Below are 15,990 nucleotides of genomic sequence, written 5' to 3'. Positions count from 1 at the left end.
ATAAACAGAAGGATGTCAACTTGTCAAGAGAGAGGAGAGGTATGCGAATGCTTATGCTCTGGACAAAGAGAGACTCGAGTTCAAGAAACAACGGATTGCAATAGAGAACGAGAGGCTTGACAATGAGGCTGCCAATACATTCTTGAAGACAATTGTAGAAGAACAAAAAATTATGAACATGGATATTAGCTCCATGACGGAGTTACAGAAGGAGTACTTCATAAGCCTGCAGGTCGAGATCGTAGCTCGTCGCAAGATTTAGAGTTCAGTCTTTTTTTTCATTTACATCATGGTTGTGATAATAAACTGTGATGAATCTTGCATTTGAGTTGATGACTGCAACAAGGTTATGTTGCTGTTTTGGTTGTCATAAATAAAATTGTATTTTTTGCCCCATGTGTTGTTTGGTCCGAAAATCTAGTGTGGGCAATATATGCTGTTCTGGCTCCTGCACCTTTGACGTCACAAGGAGCTGAAGCTGTCTTCATTGCCTCTGATTGACTTCATTGGCTCTGCTGCTGTTTTGGGTAGCATCTGCCCCTAATTAGTTCAGATTCAGACTACTACCAGGTGCCACTTGTGATTCACTTAAACTCGTGCCTGAATGAATGGTCAGAACTGGAATGGAATTGTGTTTCATTGGTACCCTTTTTTCAGTATTTTTAATCAGTTGTCTTGTCTCAGTGCATCGGTTTACAGAAATAGCAGGATAGGTGAACACAGAAATATATTTACTGCTGGAACTACACAGCATAGAGCAACAAAATGAGTAACTATATAGATCAACACAACTTGACTGTCATAGAGCAATAAATATATTGAAACTAAACAAATCTTGCTTGTCATTGAGCAACAGAAATAGCAGGATAGGTGCCTCAACTGAGAAAACAAGCAACAAAGATGAGACCATTTATATTGTAGCTAACTTTTGGAGCTTCACCGTTGGATAGCTTTGCAAATAGTGGAGATCTCTGAAGAACGTTGATGTCATTAAGAGATACAGGTAAACCAAAAAAAAACATGTCAAATCCATAGATTATGAGAAGCAATAGCTTCTAAAAATATTGTAGGTGTATGATGATGTCCTGAGAATTGGCCTTGATGACCTGATGGACATTTTTTTACCTCCAATGCATGCAATCAAGTGAACCAAGCATACCAGGAAAACCTCATTCCTTTCCAAGTGCAAGTAACTGAGTTATATCGTTCTGATTAGGTGACCTCAAGTATTCATCTCCAAAAATTTCAATAACAGCTTCTACAAACCTTCTTAGACTCTAAGGTACTTTCTCTAATAAAGACATACTGTTTGCAAAGTAATCTTGATACAATTTTGCATGACCAACTTCTCTATCTCGATATATGTATACACGGTCTTGGTCTGGTATAGACCCGCCCGGCTTTTTATTGAGCATGTGACGACGTTTGTATGATTTCAGCAGCTGCAAGTATTAACTCATCGTCGTAGTCCGGAGATGATTCATCCAAGACACGTGACGACAGCAGTCTACTATGACTCATGTTCTATCAAAATGGAAGACATCGCTATGAATGTACAGGCAAAAAGAACTGACAGCATGAAGCAAAGCTAGTGCAAATAGTATTGAAATAGTGGCTAGGCGCTAGCTGCCTGATATGAGATCGGTTATCAATGGGCGGCTAGGCGCTAAAACTGCAGGATAAGAGATTGGTTATCAATGGCTAGGCGCTAGCAGATACTATTGAAATAACGGATATGAGATCATGGTTAGGCGCTAGCTGCCGGATTGATGAATTTGTACGCACGGGAACTGATCCGTCGCTGCAGTGTTGCCTGCTTCCAGGACCTGCCGCCGTCGCCAGAAACAGAGAGGAAGAACGCCGCCACCAGAAAACAGGGGAACAACGCTGCCACCGGGGCGTAGGGATAGGGATGGCGATGGATGTGATTTATCCACATAACCGCGGATAAAAATCCGTTGGGCACGGTTTTGGGTGCGAGCCTGCACCCATGAATACGGATACAAGTAGTATTTAATATCTGTGGATATTTTTAAAACGGGTACGAAAAATTAGTATCCATACCCGAATATCTATTAAAGTAACCTGACATGTGGGGTCATTGGAGTTTGGAACCACTTCACGGACCACAGCCAGTCCAAGTCCCGTTGTGGCTCACCCATCTCCTGACCGTCTAGCCTCCACCAATCGTGTTTTTATCATATTTAAATTTGTTGGACAAATATGTTATCATATTTAAATTTGCTGAATTTAAATATGTTGTATGTGTAGTGGGCAACCAGATATATCCGTGGATATCCATTACCCATGGGTAACGGATGTGGATACTATTTTTTATTTGTAGCGGGTAACAGATATGAGTTCGAATATCGAATATAAGTCACGGATATGGATGTCCAGAGACACTATCCGTGGATAGTTTATCCGTTGCCACAAGGCGATGTCCAGATCTTGACGTGTGCTAAAAGAAAAAGGGTCCACAAAAACATATTACTCCCCACATATTAGAAACTCTTGGAGTCCCTAACATTTTTTCTCCAAACAACCATTTAGCAACTTGCTAATTAGAAGTTAAGGGCTAGTTTAGGAATCCCGTTTTCTCAAGGGTTTTCCATTTTCCTAAGGAAATTATAAACAACTTGGATTGAAGTCTAACTCGTATTCGAAGATATGCACTATAAATATATGGGAAGTAACGGGTCTCCATAAAAGGTACTCTAAATAGGCCTGTTACTCGTGACAGACCAACAAGAGCAAGGCGCCACTGACGATCCGACCAACTCTCGCCTAGCAATCGGGCGAGATGGATGATCCGACCAACTCCCACCGAGTAACTGGGCAAGGCAGGCGGACCGACCAACTCCCATTGAGCAACCAGGTGAAGCGGACGATCCGACCAACTCCCACCGAGCAACTGAGCGAGGCGGACAGACGCAAGGGCCTGTGACGGGGTCTAGTACACTTGTGAACCCCGGTTCCACGACTCATGTCACAGGCGCACGCCAGTACCCGTCGAGCGTGAAAACGAGGCGGACACTCATGACCTACGCAGGCCCCGATAAGGCACGTCGCCACCTAATACCATCCCGACTGGCGCTACGGCATACCGAGTGAACGTCTAGGGGTCAGTGTAGACAGAACGAGGCACCCCCTACGTACGTCCTTGAACATCCCCAATGTTGCAACATGGGACCATCCAGAACCCACGGTAGAGTCAAAATCCCTGGATACAACATGGCGGAACAACACACCATACCGCGGTTACACATGCATCAGAAGACATTGTCATCGGGATGGCTCCTGTAGATGATAGTCCCCACTCTCATTCATTGTAGCCAACCCTTTTCGTCTTGATGTAAGCCTTTCCTCGTGAACTATAAAAGGGGTGGCAGAACTAGAACTGCGGTAGATAGAGCAGGAGCATCGAGTAGAAGTCTTCTCCTTCCTCGCTCTTTCACTCTCACTTGCACCCCTTGTAACACCATCCAGGCCACCAACCCCATAGAGCAATACAAGGTAAGTACTACACTGAATGTAAGGCTCCTGACTGAACCAGTATAATTCTCTCGAGTTACCCGATTCACCATTTGGAGTTCGTCCATGGTAGCCTCCCCTGCCGAACCATAAATTGCACCTGATTTCCGTAATTAGGACAATAGGCGCGCTAGGTAGGGGATCGTTAGTGTGCTAAGAGGCATTTTCCACTCTGATGGCCATGCCATTTGCTTTCACCGGCGACAAGAGTTTCGCACCAAGCAGCTGCAACACCTTAGGTTCTTTCGACTTCTTCGCCACCGCTAACAGTGAGCTTTGCCTCTCCAGTTCCACCTCGCCTAGGGCATGTGTTAGCTTCGACTTGCATGAATCACCCGCATCATCATGACAGAGGGAGAGGGGCACACAGCCTCACCCGACGTCAAGGCGCTTGCTGATTGCGCAAATGCGCTCCTCGGTCCATCCTCCACAAAGTTGCGTAGATACAGATGCGCTCACTGAGGTAGCCTTCTGAAGCGAGGCTATCATAGCGTTTTTCTTTGCTTGCTCAATCTACAAGCCAGGACATGTTTGAAACACACACCCCACAAGCTAGACCTAGATATCAACTAGTCACACTCTTCTAGCGGGGGTGGCGTACTTGATCTGTAATGTGGTGATGTTCGACATATGTAGAGCACATTCATCACATTCAGTCTTGTTGGACACCACGATAGAAGCTCTAGCATACTCAAGCTCCCTAAGTGTGATCGCATACTTGCTCTTGAAATCTTTCCTCTCACGATCAGCAAGCCTAAGTAACTTATCCTGACTAGCTAAAGCAGTTGTCAGCTCCTCTACCTCAGCGGCGAGATCATCGGCAAAATGAGATACCTCAAAACAGAGTCGTCACTGATGTCCTTGCCGTTGCTGCCCACCACATCCTCACCAATGGCCATGGTGCAAAGGCCTCCTGCGGTGTTAGCGGTGAAGCATGACCCATTGAGCCTGTGCTCAACACGCCTCTCAAGCTCCTCGTCGCTCGAAGAAGAGGTCGACTCGTTGGAGCCATGGTCGCGGTCGCTCAGGGAGGCGAGGAGGGTGCACTCCTTGATCTTTGCCTTTTGGAGGTACTTCTTCTTAAGCGCCTCCTTGTCAAACCTCCACTAGACTTGTGCTTGCTAGAGGTGTGCTCCCGCTTGCCCTTGCACCGACCAGAGTGGTGGTCGCGCGGGCCAGCCTCCTGCTTACCATTTTGGGGCAACTGGCGATGAATTGGTCAGGGTTGTCGCAGTTATAGCATCCGTCCTTGGACCCTCCATACCGCCAGTTCTAGCAATTGTTGTGGAACCACGTGAACCGGCAGGCCAGAAGCGCCAACACCTCATCCCCGAGGCTCTCCACCTGCTCCTCTGTGCTCCTCTATGATGGTCAACAAAGAAGACATATCAAACATAATAGGTGAGATGTTAGAGGAAGAACCTCCACTAGAGACCAGGGCCATGATGGGTGCACCAGGGTTTTGAATCTTGGCCCAGGTCTAGTGATCAATCTAAATGGACTTGAGCTTGCTGAAAAGCTCGTCCATGGTGAGAGTCTAATAGTTGGGCGACTCGATGTTCGCTGAGACTTTCACCTCCCAAACCCTCTGGTCTAGAGCATGTAAAAGATTAAGTGCTCTCGCATGATCATCATAGGGAAGTTATGCCTTATTGGCACGTATCTTGTTCACAACTGACTAGAATCGAGAAAACATCATGTCGATCATCTCTCCAGCCAACTAGACAAAGTTCTCGCACTCTCACTTGTACATCTCAAAGAGTATGGTCTTCACATGGTCAATGCCATCGTGGAATCTCTCGAGGGTGGACTAGGTCTCATGAGATGTACCCAAATGTCCAACTCGCTCAAACTCAGCAAGCGAGAGACACGAGAATAAAGCATTTCAGGCCTTGTTGTTTGAATCATGTGACTCTATCTAAAGAGTCATGATCCCAGTACCTTAGACATCAAAAGCAACGTCAAGGCAATCTCCCAGTCATGGTACCTAATACTCTGAAGATACACTAACATGTAAATCTTCCAGTATGGTAGTTCGTCCCATTGAAGAATGGATTTTTGCCAACACCTCATTCCATGTCGTCTTCATGGATCTAAAACCGATTAAGGTGGAAAGATCCTTAATCGACTCTGATACCAATTGAAGGATCAAAAAGACGACCAGAGGGGGATGAATTGGAGCAAATCATATTCTATTGCTAAAACTAGAACTTGAGCACTTAACTTCAATGGAGATGAAGAAGTCACTCAAACCAAAAGCACATCAACCAACCAGTGATATCATATTTTGAAAATGTTACTAGGATTCACACAAGACCTACAAAATGAACGGGTTGCAAATCGAACACTGAAAAGTTAGAATTGGTCCAAAACTGTGTCACTATCTACTATTATTTTCAGTAGCTCGAAATTCAGTTTTCAAATGCGAAACTAATTCAAACGGACCCTGATTGAACTGACATTTTACACACACCTTGACAAATGTGTTTCCAAGGTCTCCACAAATTTTGAACTCAAACGGATTTGTAAATTATCACAGATAAAAACACATATTAGACCAAGGTTTAGTTGGGGTTTTGAAAACGAGTTCAGATCGGATCACAACCACAAACTATTCAAACCTGATGGTTGTAGTGGTTTAGAGAGTTATTTTTACCCCAATACAATCCCTAAAACAATTCCCAACTCAAGAAATCAAGGATTCTTCCAAAATTCAAAGGAGAAGAGAGGAAACAAGTGAAGAGACAAAATCAAATAAAAAAACTTCAGCACATACAAAACTGAGCACGCGATTCGATAAACCCTATGGATAGATCTGGGCACCCTTCCTTTGAATGATGCGATGAAGAATACAAAAGCACATACATCGAATTCAAAGCTTATGTGGAAATCAGGCTAAACTAGGGAAATAGAAACTAGTTTTTTCTAAATAAAATACAAATGATCAAGCCAAAGAGAAGGTTGTCCACAATACCCCATCCATCTATTTATAGAGGGTTATTTCACTAGTCTAAAGTACCCATAGATACATATAGCCTATCCACTTAGTCGGGGACGAAATGGACCAACTTCTGGGATTTTGATATGACAGTTATGCACTCCACACGAAGTTGCTTCGCCTCAACACACCCTTCATGATGACGCCACGTGTCGCCTTCGATTCCCACTGGAACCGCATTGTCGAGTTTTGAGGCCCAAACTCAGCAAAACCTGCACCTGAGGCTCAACCACTGAAACCGCCGTGAGTAGCGCACCGCATGCTCATCCCCCACGTTCCGAACACATATCCCGCTAGTCCTTGAACGCGTTGGTGACACGATCGCTCTACCACATCCTCGTGCCCGTACGTGTCCCAGGTGTCAGCCACACGGCTAGTCGGTGGCTTCTTTGTTCCCTCAATCATGTCCCAGCGCTCGTCTTTCGCCGCTCTCGGTCCATCGACACGAACCCGCATGACCTTCACCTTCGTCGTCGACCACCGTCCCCGTGCTACAGACCTGCAAATCATAAACCGACAGACATGATTGCACAACACAAACTCTCGTACTCTAGTTAGTCCAAGACTCACATCCAAGCACTATCCGTTGACAATCACCCATCATCAACCCGAAGCACATAGGACAAGTCAACCTTGTTTTCGCATTAAGACTTATATATTGTGTGGTTAAAACTTATGAGTGAACATGTATGCTCAATTGTGTGTGTGGATAAGATTATGTATTATGCATTTATGTGATTGATACTTGTTTTGGGACGCAAATGAACAATTGTGTGTGGTTAGGACTCATTCCAATTTAAGTTACAATTTTCCGATCGTTTTCGAGATATTTTGTCCTAATGTATCCATTTTTAATATACCGAAATTTACTGGTCGTAATTCGTTTCCAATTTTCCAGTTTTTTCGATTCCGAACTAAGACCATTTTCACCCCTTTCCACGAAACTCCACACGCACACGGCGTGGACACGATGCTTGAATTTTATTAAACGTATTGCCATTTCACATGTTCAAATGGACCGACGACCAATCGAACATCTGTACAGCTAATCAGCTATGGAACCTTCTACCAGTCCATGCTACGGTTACGGATTGCTATGAAAAGTATTATCAACCCATCATTCCTGACGTCAGCGATGTGTGCTGGATCCCATCCTCCCCTCTCCTGCTCTCCACAACTTGCTGGTGAAGAAATGAGAACTCCCGCGGTGCCCCCACGTGCAATTTGCTGGTAAAGAAATGAGAATCCGGTCCATCCCAAACCCCAAACACCGCGTCTCTCGCAGATCACCCCCACGTGTAACACTTCCCATATAAATTGATGTCCCCAGGCCGCCTCCATCCAACACCAAGCCACAGCCACTGGTCACCGGTACACTCTGATCCGAACAATGGACGCGACGCAACTGAACCGATCGATGGACGCCACGCCGACGCGGCTCTTCCTTGGCGCGCTCCTCTTCCTCGTCCCCGCCGCGCTCCTCCTCCTGCTCCGCGCGCGGGGCAGGCGCCGCCTCCCCCCGGGCCCGCCGTCCCTGCCGCTGCTCGGCAGCGTGGTGTGGCTCACCAACTCGCCCGCCGAGATCGAGCCCCTGCTGCGGCGCCTCTTCGAGCGTTACGGCCCCGTCGTGGCGCTCCGCGTCGGGGCGCGCTTGTCCGTCTTCGTCGCGGACCGCCGCATCGCGCACGAGGCGCTCGTTGACCGCGGCGCGACGCTGGCGGACCGCCCGGCGCTCGCGTCGGTCAAGTTCCTCGACGAGAGCGACAACACCATCACCCGCGCCAGCTACGGGCCCGTGTGGCGCCTGCTGCGCCGCAATCTCGTCGCCGAGACGCTGCACCCGTCGCGGGTGAAGCTCTTCGCGCCGGCCCGTGCATGGGTGCGCCGCGTGCTCGTCGAGAAGCTCGGGGAGGCCGGGCCCGACGCCGCGCCGCCCCGCGTAGTGGAGACGTTCCAGTACGCGATAAACTGCCTCCTCGTGCTCATGTGCTTCGGCGAGCGCCTTGACGAGCCCGCCGTGCGCGCGATCGCTTCTGCGCAGCGGGAGGCACTCATCTACCGCTCCAAGAACATGCAGGTCTTCGCCTTCCTCCCTGCCGTCACCAAGCACCTCTTCCGCGCTCGGCTAGATAAAGCGCGGGCGCTGCGGCGGCGCGTCAAGGAGCTCTTCGTTCCGCTTATCAACGCGCGCCGGGAGTACAAGAAGCGGGGAGAGGAACCGAGAAGGGAAACCACGTTCGAGCACTCGTACGTGGACACGCTGCTCGACATCAAGCTTCACGAGGACGGCGATCGCCCGCTCACCGACGATGAGATTATCCTCCTATGCTCCGAGTTCCTCGACGCCGGTACGGACACCACGTCCACAGGGCTGCAGTGGATCATGGCCGAGCTTGTGAAAAACCCAGCCATCCAGGAGAAGCTCTACAGCGAGATCAAGGCCGCCACAGACGACAACAAGGAAGGGGTGTCAGAGGAGGACGTCCACAGTATGCCATACCTCAAGGCGGTGATCCTCGAGGGTCTCCGGAAGCACCCGCCGGCCCACTTCGTGCTGCCGCACAAGGCGGCGGAGGAAATGGAGATCGGCGGGTACCTGATCCCCAAGGGCACAGTTGTGAACTTCATGGTGGCCGAGATGGGCCGGGACGAGCAGGAGTGGAAGAACCCGATGCAGTTCTCGCCAGAGCGGTTCCTCCCCGGCGGCGATGGCGAGGGCGTGGACGTGACGGGCACCAAGGCGATCAGGATGATGCCATTCGGCGTGGGCCGGAGGATCTGCGCGGGGCTTGGTATCGCCATGCTGCACCTGGAGTACTTCGTTGCCAACATGGTGCGGGAGTACGAGTGGAAGGAGGTGCCCGGCGACGAGGTAGACTTCGCTGAGAAGAACGAGTTCACTGTCGTCATGAAGAAGCCGCTGCGCCCGCGCCTTGTGCCTAGGAGGTCTCACTTGAACTAGAAATACTTTACCATTTTCTATTCTACATTTTCCTCGTTTTGTGATGTATGTAAACATCTCATAGCTATAAAAAAATACGGTTCTACAATAATTAATCGGCAGAAACTGTAATGTTCATTCGCTAGTTTCATCTTCGTGTCGATCGTGGATGGCTTGTGAATATGGAAACATGATTAGGCCTTTTTCGTTTGTGTTGGATTGGTGGGTCGGAACGATTTCTGACCGGATTGCTTCTCTAATTTATATAAACTTTGATTAGGCTCTGTTCGTTTCTCCCGGAATGACCCTGGAATTTTTCAGGTTGATCAAAACTTACATAAATTAGAAAAGCAATAAGGCACGGAATTGTTCCGGGTAACTGTTCCCAGACAACCGAACGCTCCCTTAGGGCATGTTCGGTTACACCAATCCAGAAGAGGATTGGAGGGGTTTAAATCCCCTCCTAGTCATTTTTGACTTGGAGGGCCTAGTCATTTTTGACTTGGAGGGGATTTAATCTCCTCCAAATTCCCTTCTAGGTTAGTGTAACCGAACAAGCCCTTAGGGTCCGTTCGTTTGTCTAGGATTAGACCAGAATTCATTCCAACTTATCAAAACTTACATGAATTAGAGAAACAATCCGGCCAGGAACCGTTCAGTCCTTTAATCCATGAAAAACGAACAAGCCCTTAGCTGGAACGATTCCAAATGTAATCCGACACAAACGAAAAAGGCCTTAGCAAAACTATGCTAATTATAAATAACAGTGCTGCTCTTCTGAAAACTTAAACTGTTGATGCATCTGTCTTCAGATGCTCTTGGTTCATTGTTGATGTTGAGCACTTCATTCAAAATTCTCGAGAAATAAGAAGTCTGTGACGGCTTTGAAAGGATTTGTTAAACTTTGAGGTTATTGCTTAGTTCCACTAGCAAAGTGAGTCTATATATTTACAATATTTCCTGCTTTGTTTCATCTTGATGGAGACTATATATATATAGACGAATTCTTACTCGAGACAATATTGCAAAACGCAGGGCGCTAGATGATCTCTCTTGTCTGTTTTTGTACAGAAGATGAATCGATTCACCAACTATTATTTGACCGCGTAGTTGGAATTGTGGAAACTGAGAAATGCTATCTGTTTTCAGCATGTAGGGTGGCGTACCTATAACCGTGGAGAACTGGAAAATTGTATGTCCAGCTGGAGAGCGATTGAAACTGGAGAATGTCGTGCAGCGGTTGAAGACTACTACTGCAAGAGCTCCAAGCAGCAGACTGCTGCTGAGCTGATCTTGTGTGTGTTTGGTTGTGGGACAACTAGGACGGGATCGTCCCCTGATGTCCTCTCTCGTCCCTCCAATTTTGAGGGACAACACTTGATAGTACTATCCCAACCCTTGACTCAGAACCAAACAACCTAATTTGAGGGATCATCTCATCCCATCCCGTCCTGTCATTGCAACCAAACGCATAACTACCGAGGAAGGATTGGAGTAGCAAGTTTGCAGAATGATACTAGCTGTATGATCTGGCCATTTTTGTTGGTTCGGTCAGAGAAACGCTTGGTTGGGAGATGGAAATTTGGATGTAACAAAAGAGCTGATATAAACTGAAATTGGCATTAGGCTTTTGGTCTTGATGCCTGGGGAATGAAATTGCCCTTGAACTCAATAGAAATATATAGATGAATTCGTTTGTAAATGTTGGTGTAATTATGAACATGTGTAAGGGTCTATTTGTAAAGTGGTGAAGTATAATGGAAGGGAGAAGGTGATGTGTGAAAGATACACACCAGAAATACTACATGGTATACAGAGCTAGGTTTCTGCGCTCCCAGCCGCCGCCGCTCCCGCAGCCCACGCCCCGACGCGCGCGTGCCCAGATGCGCGCAGCCGCCGGCCCTGACGTGCGCGCCGCACGCTGCCCACGCCGCGCGCCGCCACGCCACCTGCGCCGCTCCCGACGCGCGTAGTCCGCACCGCTGCTGCTTCCGACGCGCGCGCAGTCGGACCCACCACCTCCACACATCGCCACTCCGACGAGTTGCTGCTGACTTGCGTAACCAAAGTCAGACCACTGCGTCTTGTCTACACGGAGGCTGAAACAGGAGGAGAGGAGGACGAGATCTACTAGAGGAGTAGAGAGCTCGAGAGGCTGCGGTCTGAGTGGAGAGTTCGAGAGGCCGCGAGAAAGTAGTCGAGTGTGTGACTCTGTGCTTCTGTGAAAATGAGTGCAGAGGACGCTGCGAAGAAGACAGAAATTGATGGTAGTGGCTCAGGAGGGATTACAAAGAGTGAGATGATGAGTGAAATGAGAAGTATGATCCAGGAGCTCATGGGGTTAGGGTTGATTGGTTCTAGGGCAAATACAAGTACATCCGAGTTGAAGTTGGAACTTGTGCCTAATGATGTGAAGCTAGAAGGTAGTAAGAATTATCTAAGCTGGTCCAGAAGAGTGCGTGTACTCCTAGGAGGCAAGGGAGTGGAGCATTATTTGGAGGAGACATGTGTTGAGCCGATTGATAAGCTCGACGCAGAATGGAGAATCTGGCATGCGACAAACTCTGTGATAGTTGCATGGTTATTGGCATCCATGTCTCCCACTGTTAGCAAGAGGGTGGAAGCCATGCGTACTGCATCACAAATCTGGAAGACCTTGAGTAATATATACTCTCGATAGGGGAATGTGATGGTGATGATGGAAATTCAGAGCAAGGCAGATGCAGTAAAGCAGATGGGGAGACTAGTGGAACAATATGCTAGTGAGCTCCAGCACTTATGGGGAGAGCCGGATCATTATGCTCCTCTCCAAATGGTTTGCCCACAGGATGCACAAATGGTTCATAAGTGGGTAGAGGATAGGAGAGTGACCCACTTTCTAAAGAATCTGGATTCTGAGTTTGAGAGCAGGAGAGCGGCCTTTTGTCACCAGGAGAGTCTTCCTGCCATGGATGAGGCTGTGTTTGCCATGATAGATGAAGAGAGCAGACTTCGAGTGATGAGTAGTGGTAATCATGTGAAGCCAGCATACGTTGCAATTGAGGATAGAGAATGCTATAATTGTGGGGAAAGGGGACACCTGAGTTACAATTGTCCCAACCCTAGAGGAAATGGTGGCAGGGGAGGATCTCGTGGAGGACGAGGTGGTACTCGTGGTCGTGGGAGCTATGGAAGAGGTCACGGAGGTCGTGGTGGCTCCAGGGCCAACATAGCTACCACTGAAGAGAGTCTCTCTATTACTCTGTCTGGGGAACAAGCTAAGCAATGGGAGCAGTGGCAGAAGGGCAAGTCTTCTGAGTGCCTCACTTCATCTGATGGGCAAGCCACCAACTCCTTCGGTAACTTTGCCAACTACACCCACATGGGCGAAGGTACTCAGGCACAAACTTTTGCATCCTCATGTAGGCATCACATAGATTGGGTCATAGATTCAGGAGCATCAAAGCATGTGACTGGCATGTCCACCCCTTTCAAAACATACATTCCTTATACACATTCTGAGTCGGTTCAAATTGCTGATGGTACATCTCAACAAATCCGTGGTATAGGATCTGTTGACTGTACACCATCTCTTAGCTTGTCATCAGTTCTGCATGTTCCATCTTTTCTAGTCAATCTCCTTTCTGTAAGTTCAATCATTGACCAATTCAAGTGCACAGTAATATTTGATGAGAATTCTTGTGTCTTTCAGGAGAAGAGTACTGGGAGAAAGATTGGGACTGGAGTCAGGCATAATGGGTTGTGGTTCATCAGTCATGAGGAGTCAGCATTGAAAGCAACTGTTGAGGGGGATGGCAAGGAGATTCTACTACATCATCGTCGGTTAGGACATATATCTTTTGAGAACTTAAGTCAGTTGTATCCCATGATGTTTAAGGGAGTGGACAAAAGTAGACTTGTATGTGATGCATGTGAACTTGGCAAACATACTATATCTACCTATCCTAGTGTTGGTCTTCGTAGTTGTGAACCGTTTATTCTAATACATTCAGATGTTTGGGGTCCTTGTTCAGTCACTTCTGTGAATGGTGCAAAGTGGTACGTCACTTTTATTGATTGTTACACTCGTATGACTTGGATCTATATACTTAAGCATAAAAACGAGGTGTTAAAGTGCTTTCAAGACTTTTATAAACTGGTTGCAAATCAGTTTGATGCAAGAATTCGGGTTATCAGGACTGACAATGGAATAGAGTATATGAATAATGAATTTAGATCATATCTGTCAGGTCAAGAGAATCATTCACCAAACAACTTGTCCTGGAACTCCATCTCAGAATGGTGTAGCAGAGAGGAAAAATCGTCATCTGTTGGAAGTAGCAAGATCTCTCATGTTTCAGATGAATGTGCCTAAGTATCTATGGAGTGAGGCAGTAATGACGGCCACATATCTCATCAACCGGATGCCCTCAAGAATACTTAATATGAAATCACCTGCAAAACTTCTATTAGGAAAGTGTGACTTTCGTGTTCCACCCAAGGTCTTTGGTTGTGTCTGTTTTGTAAAAGATCATCGACCTATGGTGAGCAAGTTGGATCCTCAAGCAGTCAAGTGCATTTTTGTGGGTTATTCATGTACTCAGAAAGGATATAAGTGTTGGGACCCTATTGGTAAGAGATTGTTAGTGAGTATGGATGTAACATTTCGTGAGGAAGACCCATACTATACAAAGAAAGTTGATCCATATCAAATCCTGGAGGACTTCTCTCCGGTCGATGGAGGAGACCGTAGAGAGGGGGAGGATGACAGTGGTCGAGGTGGTGATGAGGCTAGTGGAGCTTCAGGAGAGGCTAGTGGAGCTTCAGGAGGGGTGATTGTTGGAGGTATGATTCCACCAGAAGTGGAGAAAGGGATAACTACGCAGATATTGAGTAATGATGAAAGTAGTGGGGATCATGGTGATCCAACTATTAATATTCATGAGGAAACAGAGGATGATGAGGCAGTGATTGTTGAGTCAATCCCATGTCCTAATGCAGGGAAGTTGAACGAGAAATAGGGGGAGAAACATGATTGTTCCATTGGAGTAAAGGTGAATGACAAACAGGGGGATCAACCTATAGTATACTATCAAAAGCGGACGAAGAAGCAGGGGGAGCAACCACAACCTAGAGGTGTTGAAGCTCCAGTCCCATATCTCTCTTCAGACTCCTCTCCAGACCCAGCTGGTAATGTCCCTCCAATCCATATTTCTCTCATTCCTGAACATAAAGAATTACCTCTTGCGCAAAGAAGAGTTCCTAGAGTAAATGCTGGTAAACCTCTTTCTCGTTATTGTTATGAACATGACATTGCTAAGTATGTCTCATATTCTAGTGTCTCTCCTGCATATAGAACTTTCATTGCATCTCTACAAACAATATCTATTCCAAAGGATTGGAGGTGTGCTAAACAGCATCCAAAGTGGAAGGATGCCATGAAGGAAGAGCTGCTTGCCCTTCAGAAGAACAAGACATGGGAACTTGTTCACCTTCCAGAAGGAAAGAAGGTAGTGGGGTGCAAGTGGGTCTTCACAGTAAAGCAGACTCCTGAAGGAAAGATTGACAGGTACAAAGCAAGACTGGTGGCGAAGGGATATAGTCAGACATATGGGATCGACTATGATGAGACCTTTGCACCTGTGGCAAAAATGGGCATGGTGAGGACCTTAATCTCATGTGCGGCCAACTTTGGTTGGCCTCTTCATCAGCTGGATGTGAAGAATGCATTTCTCCATGGTGATCTGAAGGAAGAGGTCTATATGGAAATTCCACCTGGATTTGCGAATAAACAGACTATTGGGAAAGTGTGCAGACTTAAGAAGTCACTCTATGGCCTAAAGCAGTCACCACGTGCATGGTTTGATAGATTCAGGCGAGTTGTGTGTGATATGGGCTATCATCAATGCAATGGAGATCACACAGTCTTCTACAAACATCAGGGCTCTTTTATCACTATTCTAGCGGTTTATGTTGATGATATAGTGATCACTGGAGATGATGCGAAGGAGATCAAGAAACTGAAGGAAAGGCTAAGTAGAGCCTTTGAGGTAAAGGACCTTGGACCTCTCTGATACTTCCTTGGGATTGAGATAGCTAGATCATCTCAGGGAATTATTCTCTCCCAAAGAAAGTATGTCCTCGACCTTTTGTCAGAGATAGGAATGCTTGGGTGTCGCCCATGTGGCTCACCCATTGATAGGAATCACCAAACTTGTGCTGAATCAGGTGACCCTATAGATCGGGAAAGATATCAGAGGGTAGTTGGTCGTTTGATATATCTTTGCCATACAAGACCGGATATTGCTTACGCAGTAAGTGTGGTGAGTAGGTATATGCATGATCCTAGAGCTGGGCATATGAAGATAGTTTATCAAATCCTGAGATACCTGAAGGGAACCCCTGGCAAGGGATTGTGGTTTAGACCAAATCAACATATGAATTTGGAGGGGTATTGTGATGCGGACTGGGCAAGCAGTAGGGATGATCGGAGATCCACTTCTGGATATTGTGTATTTGTGGGAGGTAATCTGGTTTC

At 47.0% G+C, this 15,990-nt stretch overlaps 1 protein-coding gene across 1 annotated transcript; it reads left to right on the top strand.

Moving 5' to 3' along the window:
* Positions 1–7,891: 7,891 nt before the first annotated feature.
* LOC100279598 (putative cytochrome P450 superfamily protein) lies at positions 7,892–9,545 on the top strand. Its single transcript, NM_001152595.1, has one exon. It carries the CDS (start codon positions 7,923–7,925, stop codon positions 9,492–9,494), a length of 1,572 nt encoding a protein of 523 aa, NP_001146067.1. The 5' UTR covers positions 7,892–7,922; the 3' UTR covers positions 9,495–9,545.
* Positions 9,546–15,990: the final 6,445 nt, after the last annotated feature.

The sequence above is a fragment of the Zea mays genome, chromosome 1 (genome assembly GCF_902167145.1).
Source record: "Zea mays cultivar B73 chromosome 1, Zm-B73-REFERENCE-NAM-5.0, whole genome shotgun sequence".
Lineage (NCBI taxonomy): Eukaryota > Viridiplantae > Streptophyta > Magnoliopsida > Poales > Poaceae > Zea > Zea mays.
This window is presented reverse-complemented; position numbering and strand designations above follow the sequence as displayed.

What these genes read in the sequence shown, in the direction of transcription:
- LOC100279598 (NM_001152595.1), top strand. Translation starts at nt 7,923, where the DNA reads ATGGACGCGACGCAACTGAACCGATCGATGGACGCCACGCCGACGCGG.